Source organism: Coturnix japonica, chromosome 7, assembly GCF_054131305.1.
Source record: "Coturnix japonica strain WE chromosome 7, WE-NBRP24, whole genome shotgun sequence".
In the NCBI taxonomy this organism is placed as follows: Eukaryota; Metazoa; Chordata; class Aves; order Galliformes; family Phasianidae; genus Coturnix; species Coturnix japonica.
The window spans coordinates 31,194,056-31,213,615 of NC_140669.1; the positions used below are offsets into that span (position 1 = coordinate 31,194,056).

Here is a 19,560-nt window from a genome sequence, read left to right on the forward strand (position 1 = left end):
ACCTCAAAAACTGATTTCATCAAGTCTTTCCATGTTTTAAAAACAGTACTGAATTGTCTGCTTTCCTCAGGCATCTGAGCCGTGATGTCAGGAGAACTGAAAATCGGCTCCAAATAAAGCCAAGTAGATTGAACCTTCAGCCATTCATCCAGGATCTCCTGCAGTAACAACAGCTTTCCTTCCCATTCCCTGTGAAACAGTATTAGTTCAAACTGATGCTACCAGAACATTCCTCCCACACCTCTAAGACCTTTTTGGCAATGTGCATATTCAGCAGGCATACGTTTTAATACTGCAATGGAATATCATATTCATCTAGCCTGGTTTCCTGCATAACAAAGTCCAAACTTGTTTCTGCAAAAGAATCATCTGTGTGTTTAAACATATACAGCAGTTATTGCTATACTTCGCACTATCAAAAATGCCACCAATTAAAAATAAATAAATATTTAAAAATATAATCAAAATGTGAATGAAACTACCACAGCGTGTTTACTCTTTTCCTGAACATAGTTCATAGTTAAATAGGTAAAGACAACCATTTTACATTAGTAAAGAACTATTCATTATATACTTTATACTATAGTGCAGCAGTAATAAGAAAATTAGTACTTATCAGATTCTATGTGAATGTATGTATAAGTACGCGTACGCTCTCATTATGTGCCAAAATCAGAAATTACTCTTTGGGCTGCTAACGGATGTTCAGAAGTACTTATAGAGCTAGATAACTATAGCCAAATTTTAGATAAAATACCTTATTCCTCCACAACATGGCTACATTTGAGAATTTCACAAAGCAAGTAACGGATTTATTAAAGACAAAAATCACATTAAAAACACGGCTCAGACATGAAAGTGCTGAATTTTTAACACATTAATTAATTAAGCTAAGTTTTGGACTTCAACTTTCTTCATTAGAATAAAGAATATCTTCTATTCCTTCCCTAAAATTTGTTTTAATTTTTCAGCATCTCACTTAAAAAAAGCAAACATTTTTAATTAACATTTTAATGCATCACTAAAAGATTCAGCAGCTTTAACATTTATGTAGAAAGGTTCATCTCGATTTACTTAGTTCAAGATCTTTCCTTCATTAAGTATACACTATTTGGCTAAACATAAGCAATGTTACAATAACTGCTACCTTCAGTACCAGAGCACATCAAATCTGTTTTGCTTTCTTTGTCACAAATGCTTTCTTTGACATAGACAAGAGCCTTAGCCCTTTAAGATGAGATTAATTCACTGCTTAAGAACAAAAAAACCTGACCACCCTATATTCTCGATTAACCAGAATATATCATTTCTTCTAGGTTAGATCACGTAGCGGCTTTCTATTGGAAAACGAAACAAAAAGCTTACTTTATCCTCTTTTCATAATGCTTGATGAATTGAGAGCCTCTCATAGTCTGAGTTTTGACAATGTGATCATCCAGTAGCAACTGAATATCATCCACAGATGCCAAAATATGGGTTCCCGTTTCTCTATAGTCAAGAAGAACGAACTCCATTTGATCCCATTCAGAAACCATTTTGTTTAAAGCTTTCTCAAGTGAATATTCCTTGCTTGCTGCTTCGCTGATCGTTTCAAATTTTTCTAGGAATGGTTCAAGGTGCAAATTAATGTAAGACAAAAGATTTGAGTCTTCAGAAGGAGATAGAGGTAAACCAGCAATGTTTGACATTTCTTCCCAGTGCCTTTCTTGCAAGCCAGGATTGCAAATCACCTGAATTAGAGGAATGTGGCATTTGAATTCCTCTACTTTTGATTTAACCTGCCGCGTTAGCTCCAAAGCACTTGGAGCATTCTGGAAGGTTTTTTCTAGCTTATACAATCCGTTCCAGTAGCCTCCTACTTCTCCCTCTACTTTGTCAGGATCCACTTCCTTAAATGACCCTTCTGTCCATTTCTCGTGCTTATTGATGAATTCAGCAGCCATTTCATAGAGACGTAGATAAGGAGAAAGAACATTACATATCTTTCTGTGCTCAGGGTACTGAGATTCTTCCCATCCAAAGGACTTCTCTTCTTCATTAAATTGATCCATCTGTTGAGAGAAATTGGAAGTATGAAATATAAAGCAAGCTCTGCATGCTATCAAGTTCTTACCATGGGTATCAGGTAGCGTCTTCAAACAAGCTTCAAACTGAGTTTTGAGTTAGTGAACTAGTCAATTAAACAACTGCTGCCACTGACTGGAGATAAATCAATCCTTACCATTGATAGCTCAACATTTATGCTTACTAATAAAAGAGTAGAGCCAGAAGTCTAAAACAGTACCTGAACATTACTCCATAATTTGCATCAGTACAGAGGCAATAACAGACAGGAGGTAACCATGAGCATCAGAAATTATACTTTACAGAATACAGATCTATGCAAACCTACACTAACTTAATCCACTTTTCCTCTATGAAAAGTAGTATTCTACTAAGACCTCATAGCAACAATTGATTATGTACAGTAATTTCTGTTTAAATTGCAAATTGTTTCAATGTTTCAGAGATGAACAAGGAATGATTTTACCACATATCAGTAACTGTATTACTTATTAAACCCTTGGCTCTGGCAACACAATATGAAACCTTACAACTCAAAGTATTAGACTAGTTTAGACTACAACGTGTACCTTTTCAGAAGCAAGATCCAACTTTGTATTTAGCGCTTGAGCTTTCTTCAAATATCTGTCAACTTCCCGAATATCTCCAAACGTGCTTAGTTCTTCCGCCTGCTTCCTATAGCTTTTCAGGTCCTCCACAAATTGTTCACGCCGTATCTAATTGAAGCATGTGGGGGGGAAAAAAAACAAGCAAAGAAAAATCATGATGATCTTCTGTAAAATAGAGTAACAATAAATAATTCTGATTCGCTATATTAGGATACTTCACATTTGCAGACATTCAGCATCTTTGCATATGAGATTTTTAGTACCTACTTCACTCACATTACAAAGTTTGACCTGAATTCTACTATTAGCTGCAGTGGCTTCTTGGGCTAAATGACAGAAGTGACTTTGGTTTCTCCTTTGCTATGCCACAGGATATAGTCAGACACCGAAACTGCAGCTCTGATGGACATAGCTGGTAAGCTAACAACAGAAAGCTAAATTCAAAGAACTAGCGTACCACAGACTGAAATACAATAATAGGATTAGCTTAATCAAATGACAGACAAAGCTAAACATTTTACTAAGATATAAGTGTATCTTGTCTTAAAGCTAGAAAGTTCAAGGACAGATTTTTTTCCTCATGTACACCACTTGACGACAAACATGTCACAGCAGGTATCAGTAGGAGTCAGCATCTGAAACCAAGCATCAGAGCTTGCAAAGCAATAACCTGTTGCAAGGTAACACAGTACAAGCTGCAAATTTATTTGTAATACAGGGGGAAAAAAAAAAAAAAAGAAAAAAAAACCAAAACTTCGAAGCTCCTTCTTTAAACATACTGCATAAGCACAGAAACTCACAATCTCAAAATATGTATTATCTAAGACAAAATGCTGATGAGGCTAGGGAGCACAAGAAAGCCAAAGCAGATGTTTAAACAGGCAGCAACCCTGACACATCAGCAACCTAATAATTAGTAATCCTTGTGGGCATAACCTAGTACTTTGATAGCATAGTAAACTGTAACATAAGAGTCTCATAAATATAATGGAATAAAGAATGTAGCAGAGAAAAAAAAAAAAAGGAAAAAAAAACCCTGAATTAAGATGTATTTATGTTATAAAATTTACTATTTCATATAGACAGCCTTCATCAACATAGATGAAAATTCTGTAACCAAAGAGCTTTCAGAAAGCAAAATAAGCTAAGTGGCTTGTATTCTAAAATTAACAATGTGTAAAACATGAATGAGTGGAAAACAGGCCGAAGATAGTTAATATCAAGAATATTATCAAAAGAATTATATTCAACACTTTTTTTGAATATATGAGAAAATAAAAGACGCTATTCCATTCCATCCGATATTATTTCGCATCCTATGTGTTATTTAAAATCTGTAACAAAATGTTTTTTTTCAATGTCGTTACGAACCTTAAGGCCCTCTTGAAACTGTTCCAATTTCTCCTCAATTATCTTCCTGTGCTCTTCAAAGATACCTGGCATTCGTGCAAACCACTGGAAAATGTCCTTGTTCAGTCGAATGTCTGCTGGCGAAAAGCTGACACACTCTATCAAAAAAACAATATATTTTGAAGCAACCTCTAACTGCTGCTCCAATTCAAGCATGTCTTCTGTTTCCATTTTCTTTATACAATCCTGAAAACAGAAATTAAAAGATGCAATGTACGTAATTTAATGCCAAAACAGACTGAGAACTGTTAATCTTTCTAAAGTAACTTTTAACTAGGAAGAATGATTAAATTTAGAAATACACGAAACAGAAACTTGTTTACTTGGAGCAGCATGGTACCATCTACTTCTACGGCACATAACACGTGAAAACAAGGCAAAAGGCAGGATGCTAGGCAAAAATAGTGAAATAAGTACAAAGAAATAAGGACATGCTTCAGAAAGGGAAGCACTGGATAGCCCAGTTAAGATTAGGCCTTTTTTCCCTAGAAGTAAGAAACAACAAGAAACATTCACTGTTTGAATATACTATCTGTTGAGAAGCGTGAAGAACGCAGGATCTAAATTTAATTACACTGGTATGATGCACTGCAGAAATTATTAGCTCCTTGTACTGTGGCTACGGGAAGGTATAAATAAAACAGTACACTTACTTCAAGACAATATCTTTGAAACTGTTGCCTCACAAAAATCTGTGACTAAACTTCTCAGTTATACCTACATTATTAGTTAGCTAAAACAGGACTGGCTTGTGGGCTCAACCAGTGTCCAATCAGTGGTTGCAATTAATAAATCACAATCCCATAGACGAACGTTGAAGTTAGGCCAGTAAGTTTTCATTTTTCCTTGATGTCAATCATTGATTATTGCAAACAAATTATTATTTTTTTCTTTTCTCTCTTTTTTTTTAAACAAGTAGATCCAAAACCCACAGAAACACTTTGCTTGTAGGATTATTACAGTGGTTAGAAATTCCATTTCCAGGATTTTTTAGTGTACATACAGACAGCTGACATGTCTTTTACAGCAATAAAATCACATAATGACGACTTCTTTTTCAAACACCCATTTTCAAAACTCTGGCTGTGCAGCACAGAGATACACATTTATACATCCCAGGCCATCCTCTACATACCCTCTCTTCCTAACTTGACACCATTTCCTTTTGTCCTAACATTTCTCACCTAAGAAGAGATTGAAGCTCACACTGCAGTAACCTCCTTTCTGATAGCTATAGAGAGGCATGAGATTTCCTCTCAACCTCTCCTTCTCCTTACTTAACAGATCCACTTCCTCCAGCTGCTTCACTTAAGTTTTCTGATCCCTTCACCATCTTCACTGCTCTACTCTGCTCACACTCAATACATATATATATATATACATTAATTGAATTTCTTAAGCAATTCAATATCCCTCTTGCAGAGAAGGTCCCAAAACTAAACACAGTAGTAAAGCTCAATTTCATGAGTGCTACATAGAAGGGGACAATCAGTTCCCTGCTGGACACACTAATTCTCGCATAGACAAGAACAGCACTGGCCATCTCGGCCTCCTGCTGGCAGACTGCTGGCTCACATTCAGACAGCTGTCAACCAGCACCCTCAGGCAACACCCCAGTAATCTTCCCCAAGCCTATACCTCTCCATGAAGATGTTATGACTTAAGTGCAGGATCTGGAACTTTGCCTTATTAGACATTATGTGATTAGACTGGTCCCATCAATCCAGCCTACCCAGATCCCCCAGCTAAGCCTTCCTATTATCAAACATATCAACAATCCCACCTAATTTTGTATTTCCAGTGAAATTACTGAGGATGTACTAAAACCCTTCATCTGGACCATTAATGAAAACATTAAAAGCTGACCCAAAGACTGAGCTCTGATAGATGCCACCAATTGGATTGAACTCCATTCACTAGAACTCTTTGAGCCCAGCCCTCCAGCCACTTCTTCACATGGAGAATAACGTATCTGTCCAAGAAACAAGAAGATAGTTTCTCTGGGAGAACACTGTAGGAGATGATGTCAAGCGCTTTACTAAAATCAAGGTAAACAATATCCACTGATTTTCTCTCACTGACCAGCAGTTCTTCTTGTCAAAAAAGGAGATCGAGTTAGTCAAGCAGGGCCTACACTTCACAAATCCAAGCTAGGTGCTTCTGATCATTTAGTAGTCCCATATATGCCATGTGATAGCAAGAAAGATGATCTGTGGGAATCTCTTTAAGCCACTTGCCCAATCTGTGGGAGTTAGGTTAGTTAAAACTGAACAGTATAATCCGTAAACCCACTCTTCTGCAAATTTGTGTGCCACTGTACGCACACAAACTGCAATGCATTAATTACGACAAGCTGAAAAGGAACGAATGAGTGAAGGTGCTACTATTTCTTCCTCAGTTCCTCAAATAAACAAATATAAAAGTCCTTCATGTACCCCAATGGATCACCATGTGCAGCCACTGGTCTGCACACTTTAGAGAGCCTAACTGCCTTAGCGAGTTTTGGTCCATGCCAACGCACTTGCTTTCCAACAATATCACAGTGCAGTTGACTGCAGAGACAAAGGACTGTTCTAAGTAGGCAGCTCGGTTGCAAGCATGATGCCTCAGTGAGGAAGAGTTTAGATGTTTTTAAAAGAGCCAGGCTATGGCATTTGGCCTCATGGCTAACCATGACCTGTCCTTTTTAATTCTGTAACACCGATACAGCAACCTGTGACTTCAAGAGGGACAGAATCACACCCATTAAGTGTGTAACATGCATACGCCACTACTCCAGGACAGAATAATAGTTTTCATAGCTGTTCTTCCTTGGTCTCATTAAAGAGAGTACCTTAAGTTCCATTAGCTCTTGCGTATTAGCTGGAGTACTAAGGGCTTTTTCTGATATTTTCTCAAATTCATTGCAGAGTCTGAAAAACAAATAAATAGTTTGACAGGTTTATTTTGTTTTAGTCACCCTTAAAAAAAATCACATACATTCATAACAGCAAAAATTAAATTATCGTATGTTTTAAGTTTTATGAAGTTCAGCAGTGGAAGCAAAACTAAACATATTTCCAAATACTTTTTCAGTTTGATTTACCTCATGCTTCTATCTTGATGATCCTTGAGCACTTTGGCAGTAATTTTTTCACAAATATTATCTGCTCGCCTTGCCAAAGCATTTATTAATTCATCACATTGCAGTTCAAACATTCCTAGATGGAGATACTGAAATACAAATTTGAGTTACCCAAATGTTGAACAACTTTTACCTATAATCTTTCGCTATCTTTAGAGTAACTTCAAGGCCCTCACCTAGAATTTCAATCAAGACAAAAAAGGCTCTTAAAACTTTCCAGTGAAGAAAAGAAAAACATAGACACCTATGAATAAATCTTCTCTTTGTGCATGTGGATTAAATCTTACTTCTACCCCTTTTTACCTTGACAATCTACTGCGTCACGCAGGAAGAGGCAACAATGAATGTTGCCTGGTGACATTACAGAATTTGAGTTACACCTAAAACACAGCAATCTTGTTTTTCTCTTAGAAAAACAAAGATATGTGATACTGCTCAGGATTAAAACAAGGGGCCTCTGCCTCGCAGTGAGTCTCAGAATCCAGTGATTTCTTTGATTAGTGGGCAAGTGAGCTTAACTTCCATACACAGAAGCCCTTAAGACTATTAAAGTACTTGATTCTCCAGAAGTTTGTGCTTGAATGCAAGAAACAATTTATAGAAAATCACTTAAAACATCAAGTTCTTTTTCAGAATGTGAGCACAAAGAATTTTTACTGTTGAACATTGTTATAGAGACAAAAAGAAGAGGATCGCATTATGGATCACCTCACATATTTAGATGCTTGGAGGGAATTTTGTGGTGACCAGATACACACTAGCGTTGGTAATTTCACTTTTGAAAGGAGCACACTGTGAGAACCTTCATAAGTCTCCCAGTGAATATCTACTGGGTGCTCCAAAAGTAATGCCTCCTGCCCTATTAAACTAGCTCACAACATCAGAGGGAAATGGCGGTGGTATGGTAGTTGAGGTGGAACTTTCCTACCAGTATCCCATTACATGCTGCTGCCAAGTGACAGATGGCAGCAGAGGGCCAGTCTGACAAAATGGCATCTGAAACAAAGGCATGACACTGACTTCCTCCATTCAGAATATTTGTACTTTATAATTTTCTCTATCAGAAAGTGTTACTGTACTCTTTGTACCTGTTGTTTCCATGGGAATAAACAGGAGTGACTGGAAGGACCTACACTATAAAAAGCACTCCATACTTCACTGAAACAGGGCAAACACAACCCAGAAATGCTAACTTTTGAAAAAATCCTTACTTTTCTGAAAAGAATTCATTTATTTCACTTATCTCACATTGATTATTATCATTTTGACTAAGTGTTCTCAGAGGAAGGAAAAAAAAATAATCAACATTCAAAATAGAAATATTTCATAACTTACCCTTTTAGAAGTGTATTTAATTTCCTTGCTGAGTTTCTGATACTTTATAATTTCTTCTATCAATTCTTCGAAAGTATGCTCCTCAGTCAGGAATTTGTCAGCATCTTGTTCAGCTTGCTTGTTTATCAGGAAATTGTACTTTTCATAAACCTTGACATGTTCGACAGGCGCAACACTTTGTTTGGTAATTTCATCTCTGATCATTTTCTTATGTTGATCCAAGATCTCATCAAGGACTACAGGTTTCAAAACAGCTGATGGAGACTCACGTTTAGGCTTTGGAAAAAAATAGAGAAATAGGATAAATGAATAAATACATAACAATCAGAAGGACACCATGCTTTCAGTTTACACTTACTTCTGTAGATCACTTATACCAGGAAAGATTAACAGGATAGAAAAAAAAACATTTAAATGCTACTTCAATTTTCTTCTAATTAAAGATCTATTCAATTTTATTTATTTTTTCTTTTAAATACACAAATATCTACATATAGCTACCATGTTTTCTGAACGCTAAGTTATGGCAGTTTACCTCCAGTAAGTGAAGAATAAGAGCTCTTCATTCAGGGACTCAGAATTCTAAATAGAAGTCCATTCCAAATAAACTCATCAATAATTTTATTCTACACTGTCTTTACTCTTCCTGAACGAACAGCACAACCTCAATTTTGCCACCCACCAATGATTCAGTAACACCAGAAATGTAGAACGCACTTTCCCTCAACCCCCCAGATGCTATTAAACCTTACTCTTGTGCATTTAGACATGCTTGAGATGCTAGTTTTCATTTGTCTTTTTAAGGGTTATTGATTAGTGTTTTTATAAACAGTAGTACAGCTATTCAAGTTTCTGGCAAAACAGAAACTGCTTTAAAATAACACTTTAGATTTTTTAAAGGATGGTCTATTCAAAAGACTCTATATTTAAAATGACAAAATCTTTTTCAATGTCAAAAGGCCTTTTTACAGAATTCTGCAGAAACGTGTTAGAATTTGAATGCATCAATTTTGTCTATAGTATATAATACATTTGTAGTAGTTACTGTAGAAAGCAGCGCAGAAGAAAACAGCTGATGGCTTTTTATTATTTGCTTACTAAACAGTAACTGGTTCTTTTAATTTAAAAAAATAAAAAATGATTATTTCAAAGAGTTTAAAGTATCACCAAAGCATATTACCTTGCTACTGTGCGGTCTGACTATTCAAAACAATACTTGGGAACTAATTGTAGAACTAATGAGAAAACCAAAACCACAAGTATTGTGATTTCTTACCAACTCAGAAAATAATTTGGTCTCAATTCTTGGTATATCACTGACAGCATTAATCATAACAGTGTAAACATTCAGTAATGCCTCCTCATAGTCATTAAAGTCAGGTTCAAATTTAATACAGTCGTTCTCAAGTGTAGCCCTCAGGATGAAACCAGGGTGTTCGTAGGCTCGAAGTGACGTCTAACAGGGGAAAACAGAAAAAGAAAAAAAGATTTAAGTGTTATTTAATCTAAATAATGCAGAAAATGTCAAAGGATCATTAGGAATTACCCAGGACTTTAGCTGCAAATTACAATTAATAATCCTATTAAAAGTATCAGTGCAAATATGAAGTATGACCCAATAATAAATAAGTTTTTATGAACTCTAAGACGAATTACAGTTCTGTTTTTAGTTGACATAAGAAGTAACCTCTATACACCAGCCAATAATTCATATAAAGTTGTTTGCACAAACTGATGCAAAGCAGTATTACAGCAGTAGCCCTTACAGTTGTAGGAATATACAAATACAGGTACAGCAGTACACACATCCATCATCTACCCCCAATCACTGTGGAATTATTTACCTTAACAAAAGTATTATTTCAAATTTTATTTGCCCAACAAGAATCTGGTTGGAAAAATAAACTAGTCTGAGAAACACTGTGAGCTATATTTGCAGTAAATGGTGCAGTCTCTTGCAGTATAGATTCCTCTGTATCCCAATACAAAAAGTTCTGTATGCTTCTGTCCCTGGTGGCATCAGTTCATTTCATACAGTACCTTTAATCTGGATAAGGTATCTCTTAACTTTTCTGTATCTCTGATATGTTCTAAATACAATAAATTAGGAAACATAAGGAAGCATTCAGTCATCTTTAAGAAGCTTGGATAATGGATAATCATTGGGAAGCACAACATTAAAGAATGTACATGTATGATTAACAATAACAGGAAACGGCATCATGGACATCAAATCTCGCTTAACTCAGAAGTATACAAAGTAACTTGGGGATGGAGGAGGAAAGAAAATCTGATACTCTACGCCCACAGTATGATTCATTACTTAGATTCACTGCATGTTTTTTTCATATTATTTCATTCATTTCATATTATTATTTCATTATTACTCAATATAATCCGGAGCTAGAGGTTATTTGGATATTTGAGAGCAAGGATAAAGATTCAGTTGCTCTACAAATCATAAAAATTCAAGGAGAAATCTTTATCTTCACAATAGACATTGAGTATGTACAAAAGGAAAACTCTCTTCTTGCTTAATTTTTTGGGCTTTTTTTTTTTTTTTTTTTTTTGCCAAAACCACAGAAAAGACATGTACTCACAGTACAGAGAAGATAAGTCTTCAACGTGGATGGAGATTTTGGAGGTAGCACTAGAACACTGCAAGATGTACATGGCATTTATACTAAAGAGTGTCTATTTTAAGCCTAACTTAAACTAAAAGCAGCATCTTCCTGTACGTTACCAGATATAAAACATCAGCATTTCCTTTCTGACCTAAGCCGTTTTGGTTTTTTAACTCTATTTAATAAACACTGCATACCTAAAATGCCACATCCTTTTTTCCCCTCAAGAAAGCAACTGAGACCAGAGTTCATATATTTTTTTTCCCTTTCCTTCCCTAAGGAAAACCAATGGGAAACAAACTGTAGGTACAAAGATAAGGGCGCTGACGGTAGAGGTGTGAGAAAGTACTTACTGCTGGTTGAACAATTAAATCTGTGAAGTCCTGAATTGATTGTAAAAGTAATTCTTGCAGATGAAGAGTCATTAAAGTGGCAGCACATCTGAAGAAAGCCTTTAATTTAGCACTGCTGGCACTGCTGGGTATTTGCTTTTTTTTATTAGCTTGGCAGTAGATTTTCTGCACTTCTAGAAGCCACCTAAAGAGAATACAATATTTCTCTAAGTTCTGCAAGTCACTAGTATTCATGAACCTATAGTTTTAAGTTAATTGCTGAATGCTTGCAATATGTGCATGAATAAAAGATGCTGCAGTATACCTGGCAAACTATAACCTATTTATAGCTCATCTAGTGGTACCTTTAAATTCAAAGTAATCGTGTATCTGAAAATGTTATCTACTACTCTGGAAACATACATAAAATAAAAAGTACCATGACAGAGAAATCCACTGGCTTGCATTAGTCTCCTGTCAAGTCTCTGTCAAGTCAACAGAAACTGAAACCCTTCATAGGCAGCATACTTAAGGCCCAGAGACTACAAAGATCTTTATCCATCTTTGTAACCTTAGCAGATTTTAGATGTCAAAGTTTCCCATAGGGAATTCTGCCCTGCCATTCTTACCCAAAATTGTGCTAACCTGGCTCTAGCACTGGAGAGAAATAGGAAAGATGAAAGCGCAGTATACAGTCTTACAACTGTTCATGAAGGTGGACAGTGATAAGGGGGAATGGTTTTAAACTAAAACAGGGGAGGTTTGGGTTAGATATTCAAAGGAAGCTTTTCACTCAGAGGGTGGTGATGCCCTAGAACAGGTTGCACAAGGAGGCATTCAGGGCCAGGCCAGATGTGGCTCTGCGCAGTTTGGTCTGTTGGTTGGCAACCCTGTACATAGCAGGAGGGTAGAAACTGGATGATAATTGTGGTCCTTTTCAACCCAGCCCACTGTATGACTCTTCAGTCAAGAACACAAACATATTTTCAGGGTCAGAAAGAAATACATGCGAAAATAGGTGAGTCAGTTACTAACACAACCCCACAGACAAATGCTGAAATAAAAACTCTCCATACCATGGAGGGAAAAAAAAAAAAAAAAAAAAAAAAAGACTAAAAACCAAGAAAAATTACATCTCTAAATCAGTAATCGAGTAAATACAACAGCTGTTCTTCTTAATTAAAATCTAAAATAGTAAAAAAGCAGTAGTAAAGACTTGCAGGAAGCAACCACTGGGGGTTGGACTGGATGATCTTTAGAGGTCCCTTTCCAACACCTGCAATTCTGTGATTACTGAATAAAGATCGGATTCACATAAACAATACAGCATGGCTACAAATATCTAAAAAAGACCTATTAATTACAATGCTTCTGCTGCAGCAGAAAAAAAAATTGCCCCTCTTTAAGAAATACTGCTGGATGGATATACAAGCATTAGGGCACACAGTTACTTCATTTTTCAAAAACCCCCTTAAGTCTCTAATGTCAATCATATCATTAATAAAACATTCTTTAGATGATGCTGGTTTAAAAAATGGTTATAAAGTGAGAATAAACAAACAGAAATACCAAACTCATTAACAGAAGTTCTGCATAGGTATTGTTATTAACCTAATATTAGGATCATCTCAATTACTCCTATCCATAGGAGGCAGTTTCTTAATTCAATGTAGGGATGGATTGAGTCTTATTACATAAAAATAACACCACAATTAACTTTTTAAAATGTCATAAATTATGGATAGTAGCAACACTGTACTTTTTCAATACACCTCTTCAGAATTAGGAATTATAGCTGTTTTCAATGACCTGAAAACAGGGAGGAAAAGGAACGGGGCAACTTTAAAAAGCAGACTCATCTAGAATAGATCCAACAGTTCTTTGAAGAACAGCAATTAGATGACAAGCGAGTCCTCAAAAAAAATGCTTTTTTCAAAATAGACTAAAATACTGATCGTGTCCCACTAACTCCGTTCCAATTCTCAATGAATCTGTGCCCTACAGGAGATAAAAAGCAAAACGCAACACACCACAATGCAAAACAAGAAAACACAAATCACAGTAAGCTCTATATTAACAAAAATATCTTCATTCACTGGCCTCAATGTGTTTCAAAACACTGCATTTCTTTCTTTAATACACAGTAGTAAGATTGGTCATTGCTTCTCTCTCTGCACCAGAATTTCAAGAACACCCAATGAAAGATTTCCCTTTAACTTAAAATATACAGATACACTGGATCATACTTCCTAGATAGAACAGCTTTGGATTTTCCAATTTCCTGGATGACTTTCATCTGGAAAGATGAAAGCTCCTGAGCATCCCGTTTATTGTGAAATACTTCTGTGTCAAGAAGGCGTAAATTTCTGAAACAGAATATAACACGAACATTTTAGGAATATAGTCACAGTACCTTATTACTTTCTTATTTCTGTAGAACTTTATTTCATATTTCAAATGTTATTTAAGCACTTATATTTTATTTTCAGAAATCAGCTTATATTATTTCAGAAACACCAAACGTAAGTACTTCAATACTTTCTTTACACATTATCTGAAATGGAGACAATAATCACTGCATTTGAGTACATTAATCAGTATTTTCAGAGCTGGAGTCCACACATATATTTGATCCTATAGTGCACATGGGACCAAACACTAAAACTTCTAAACGTTCTGAACAGCAATCCTTCCTAAGACTTGGTGGATTTTTACAAATATTATGAAAGAATGCAGAAACAAAAATATTTATCTATACTGAGATTGGAAATAATTTTCAGTATTCTCATTTCTGACTGAAAAAAAAATATCAAACTTAGAAAAAGCTAAAATGACTATTTCAAGAATAAAAGTCTTCTTCAAACTTGTCAGAAGCAGAAAACTTTCCAATCTGTAAAGTAACAAAGAGAAAAAAAAAGAGGGAGGGGAAAAGAAAAAGAAGAAGAAAAACGGGGGAAAAAAAGGGCTTAGAGAACATAAGACTTATAGCAGCCCCATTCTGGAGCATCTCTGTACAATGGACACAATGGCACACATTTTTGTTTCAGTAGAACAGTCATAGAAACAAAATGACAGGCAATCACAAATTACCAGGTCCAGATAGTTTTCTATTCAAGTGCAAATCTAACAATCTAACCACCATTTCTAGTTTCTTGCTTATTAGCTTATTAACGCCTAGATACAAGAGGAAATAAGATGGCAAAGGTGACTTCTTTTCATTTTCCTTAAATTGTTCCCTGTGATTTCTGGGGAATTACGGATAAGAAATGTATTTGGGAAAAAGGCGTTTGAACAAAGCCATAATGTTCACAATCCGTATTCAGACATAGATACTGTAGCTGTCCCAGATTCAGTAAGGTAACCTGGAAACCTGAAGATATTGCCATCAACTATTTCCTTACATAGACTCTGAAATCACTGAGCACCTGAAAACCTAAGAGGATATTGACAACACTTACTTAAATGAAGTCTCCCATAGCTTCAGAACAGCTAGCATTGAAGGATTTATTGCATGCAAGTTTTCTCTCATGCGACAGTATGCTGAAATAAAAGACTTATTCCAGGGCTTTGGGACTACTGCCATTCTGAAAAGCAAAACAAAGCACAAACACGTAGGGAAAATAAAAACAAAGAACAAGAAACACAGTAGGATGAACACAACAGTTGTAAAAACAAAAATATGTGTATGTCTGCATTAAGATAACTGCTTTCCATCCAAAAAGCTTAGATAGATAGCTTAAGTAGCTCAGGAGATAAATCTGCTTATCTACTCATTATTCAGATATTACATACTCTGCCTTCAAATATTGGTCATTGTATGTTAAAAGAGACAGAGAGAAATACTGGTCTTTGGACTTTTAAGAGATACGTAACCTATTTGTGGTCCCTTATACTAATAAAGAAAGAACATGATCAACTAGTGAATACAAAATTTTCTGTAATATATTGAGTCTATGCTTACACATAATATTCATTTGGTCAACATTCATGAACATAGAGTCCTTTTACAAATCCACTTGGTCTGCCTGCTAACTTTTAAGAACATAAATCTATTTTGGTGGAGGCTTTTCAGTATACTTATAGGGTGATTTTCTTCTTTAAAAACTTAAACAGAGTCTTTTGCCATTTTCTGCAGAAAACAAAATTTTACTATTAAAATACCGAGTACTGCTATTGAAGAAATAGACACTGCAACCTTTACTATCTTTGTTTTGATTTATATCACATCATACACTTGTAACTACAGTTTTTCACAGAACCACACAATCCCATTTAGGAATCAACCTACATAAAAACATTGCTTATGTCCTCGATTGCTTGTAAGCGTTCGATATCTCTCTGAATGCGTTCTTACAAGTGATATCACAAAATAGAGTACAATACTTTCACCTGCCTCAGATCTTTCTACTTTTCATCAAACCTCTTATTAATAAGGAGTTTCCAAGGAAAGGAAAAGGTTATGTAGATATGTGAGCACACAGACTCCACCTCAGAGAGCTATGGATCTACATGAACAACTTTTTCCTCTTTAAGTGGCTTCTGCATATTCACGTTGTGAAATAACCTTCTAAATGATAATGTCCTGAAAGAACTGCAGCAATGAAGTCGTAATTAGAATCTAAAACACTGCTTTGTCATACTGAACTTCAATCTTGGACAGCAAGTCTGATCAGAGATACTTCTTAAATCTGCAAGAAAAACTAGGAAAACTTCACAAACAAGGTACTGGTAATTCGATATAAAACTTCTATCCACATCTGAGTGAGTCTGTATCCCACAGCAGATTTTAAAAAAATGGCTTTGGAAAGTTAAAATACCTTGCTAAATTTCCACATCTATCTGACACTTCTCTAGAAGAAAACTCTGTATTTCAAGTGCTGTTAATGAAACAAAACTGTTTTGTCAGTGACTATTGTAGTAAGACAATGTTATACTTTGAGTTTAGTATGCAAGCATACGACATCAGCTTAAATGAAAACTACTACGATGTCCTATAAAATGACAGTTCCTAGCAGGCATTGAAGATCTACAGTCAGAACCTGTAGGATGATCTCTTAAAAGGGGATAAAATAACTGAGCAACACTACCTAAGATTATTCATTCCACAAGTTACTCTACATCACTGCTCTCTAGTCAGTCTTTTTGAATAAATGTTTTCTTACTCTGCACGATGAGGCGGAAGAGGTTCTTTCTTGTCGTCTTTTTCTCTGGGGTCTCTTAAAACAAAGTCAACTATGAAAGATGTTTAAAAAGAGAAGAAAAAAAAAACAAAAATTAAAAAAAATAAGCTTAGCAAAGAAATAAAGATAAACAAAACGCCCAAATGGACACCTCAATGAGATAAATAGTTTTACCTGGATATACATGTAAAGAGATTTAGTACAAAGTTAGACAATTAAATAGAGGTTTAGAAAAAGGTATTTTTTTAAATTGTTAAAAAATGCAAAATACTGAGTAATCATAGCTTTTACTATTACAGAGGTAAGAAAAACACCACTTTCTTTTCATTAAAGTGAACCTCTACCATGTAGGAGAGTGCTTGACAGTAGCTCTCCCACTTACAACAGTAGTCCTCAACAGTGACCAGCACTCAACGACAAACACTTCTAAGCATTATCAACTTGGGATAAAAGGAGTAAATGTTAGAAAACTACCTATAGCCTTTTTTACACTCAGTAAATAGTCTTCTTTCATTTCATCAGTCAGTGAACGTATGTTTTCCTCAAACGATTTCAGATGCTGTGGAATTAAAACTAAAACGTGATCTAGCCAGCTTTCATCCAGAGGGGCCACACTTGCTGTATCAATTCCATGGCGAATGTAATAGTAGTATTTCTGCAGGACAGAAGAAAGTGCTGGTTAAGTTCAGTAATAGATAGTAATTATTAATATGGGTTTCAGTGAAACATGGGCTTCTCTAGTACAAATAAATGTCAAGTGCTTTTCTGTTTACATAATTCTGCCACTGCATCAACCATCTTGTCTATATTTACAATAAATAACCGGCACCATTTTAAATGCAATATCCTTGAAAACAGCCTTTACCTACCGCAATATCCTGCTCTATTGATGTAGAGGAATCTGCTGTTGGAGACTGGGATTCATCAGCAATGTCTTCCTGCCTGACATAAAAGCAAAACAAACAAACAAGAGTGCATCACATTCTTTAGATACCTTCTACTGGCATTAGCACTATGTAGCCATCCAACACATCAGCTATGAATAAGCAGCACAAAACAAGAGTGACTGGCAAAACATAACAAAGAACACAAAACACTGATTCAGAAAGAACACTGAAGCATGCAACCAAGTCTGTAAACAACCTGCTAAGGTTCAGATTTTAAAGCCAGTGGTACAGTTCATTGCCACATGCATATTTCCTTTTGATTTGTAATCCTCGCATTTTTGAAATTACTATAAAAATTGGTCCATTTATCAATATTTCTCAAGGATCAGTAAACTCACAATATGATGTTAACAAGAGCACTTCTGAAACGTTCCTGGGTCTTTTTCATGTGACTGTTGCCCTGCAGTTTTGAAGTTGATGGCTCGGCTTCATCATCTCTGGAGTCCCGTACCTTCAGTCTCTTGCATCTCGCCTTCAAATATTCTCCTTGCAGAAAGCACATGTTGATATTGAGTTTTAAAAACAGTTCAAAATGCAGGACACGTTTTCATATGTTTCTGAAAGATTTTCTTTAGTAGTACCGACTACTGTCAACCTTACCAGACGGGTACTCATTTGTTACACAAAACGTATCTGGCGTATCATCTTTCCATTCTTTACTCAGACGGAACAAAGGACAAGTCTGCTGCCATGGAGCATGGGACATCGCCTGAAATAAGTATTTTGTGTTTTATTTTCACACTAGTTGTAGGTGCTACCGGCACTTCAAGGTATTTTAAATACAAATAAATCGATAAAAACATAACCTAATACATAGTAGGAACAAGATAGCATAAAAATCATACAGTAAATTACTACCTACATGTTGCCCTCAACTTCAAAATATCCAGCCCAGGAGAGATGAGCACACTAAACTCACATGCAAATACTCGCATACCCTCTCGTTTTACACTTTAAGCACCTACACATTTCTTCAAATATTCTACCTTCAATGTTTTGAAAATATTGAAACATATTTCCAAACACTTAAACATGAATGATACAAGTACATAACGCAGAGAACTTGCACATATTACACTTTAGTATGGTCTGAAAGCCTTTATGTAACTCTGCCATGTATGTACTTGAACATGAGAACTTATAAAAAACACAACCAAACTACCTGAGGTAGCTGTGGTATTAAGTTCTCCATTCTTCCTGCAACCTTCCTTTTGACGCTTGGAGTGGCCTTGGGAAAAATCACAAATATATTAATTATTACTAACATCAGACTTCCAGCCATTCTTAATCTTCTAAGCAAGATATAAATCTGCAAGGCTGACCCCCTCAGCATGAGAAAGAAATGCTGGCTGTCCAAAAGCACCTGCTGACCGTGCCCAGGATCCCAGCTCAAGGGTTTTAACACAGCACCTCACTGTGAGCAAACAAGACAGACTATCTGTACAATCACTTAAAGCAGGCAAATATAAACACCTTTGGCTGCACTTCCATTCGTCCTCTGCTTCAGCCTGGCACCAGGGCCCAGCATCACTTCATCACCTCTCTTTACACAGCTGCATTTGCAGTAAAGTAACACTACATCTATGTCACAGCTGTCCTTGATGTGCTTCATTTCTTGTGCAAGGATTGTAGAGCAGAGAACAGCTGCAGAACTTTGTGGTAGAGTGGCTCAGGTGTGCTCACACAACTCACCATGCAGTGCAGCTTCTGTGCTATAGGACTCTCATATTGTAGACACTTACCTCCCCAACCACAAGCTGCACAAGTGGTATTTGAGCACTTTGAATTTGAGCTGTAGATGTTCAAGGAAGTGGCGGAGGGACACTGTGGGACATGGTTAGTGGGCCTGGTGGAGATGGGTCAGTGGTTGGACTGGATGATCTCAGATATATTTTCCAACCTTAATGATTCTGCGACTCTGCTCTCCATGGAACAG

The 19,560-nt window shown here is 36.0% G+C and overlaps 1 protein-coding gene across 6 annotated transcripts in view; it reads right to left on the minus strand.

Annotated features, from left to right (window-relative positions):
• The window catches only part of DNAH7 (dynein axonemal heavy chain 7), an 86,237-nt gene that overhangs the window by 63,479 nt on the left and 3,198 nt on the right, over positions 1-19,560 (minus strand). For 4 of the 6 annotated variants that reach the window (XM_015867666.3, XM_015867665.3, XM_085552831.1 and 1 more), the window contains exons 2-18: positions 18,787-18,852; positions 18,225-18,333; positions 17,963-18,110; positions 17,547-17,619; positions 17,152-17,332; positions 16,660-16,729; positions 14,956-15,081; positions 13,744-13,863; positions 11,519-11,702; positions 9,818-9,997; positions 8,542-8,817; positions 7,168-7,295; positions 6,916-6,994; positions 4,044-4,268; positions 2,634-2,780; positions 1,366-2,051; positions 3-189 (exon numbers count right to left, since the gene is read on the minus strand). In XM_015867666.3, coding sequence (XP_015723152.2) covers positions 3-189; positions 1,366-2,051; positions 2,634-2,780; positions 4,044-4,268; positions 6,916-6,994; positions 7,168-7,295; positions 8,542-8,817; positions 9,818-9,997; positions 11,519-11,702; positions 13,744-13,863; positions 14,956-15,081; positions 16,660-16,729; positions 17,152-17,332; positions 17,547-17,619; positions 17,963-18,110; positions 18,225-18,333; positions 18,787-18,816 — 2,949 coding nt within the window. In that variant the 5' untranslated portion in view covers positions 18,817-18,852. Of the gene's footprint in view, positions 1-2; positions 190-1,365; positions 2,052-2,633; positions 2,781-4,043; positions 4,269-6,915; positions 6,995-7,167; positions 7,296-8,541; positions 8,818-9,817; positions 9,998-11,518; positions 11,703-13,743; positions 13,864-14,955; positions 15,082-16,659; positions 16,730-17,151; positions 17,333-17,546; positions 17,620-17,962; positions 18,111-18,224; positions 18,334-18,786; positions 18,853-19,560 lie in introns of those variants that run through there. The other 2 variants (XM_085552830.1, XM_085552832.1) reach the window with 2 other exon arrangements.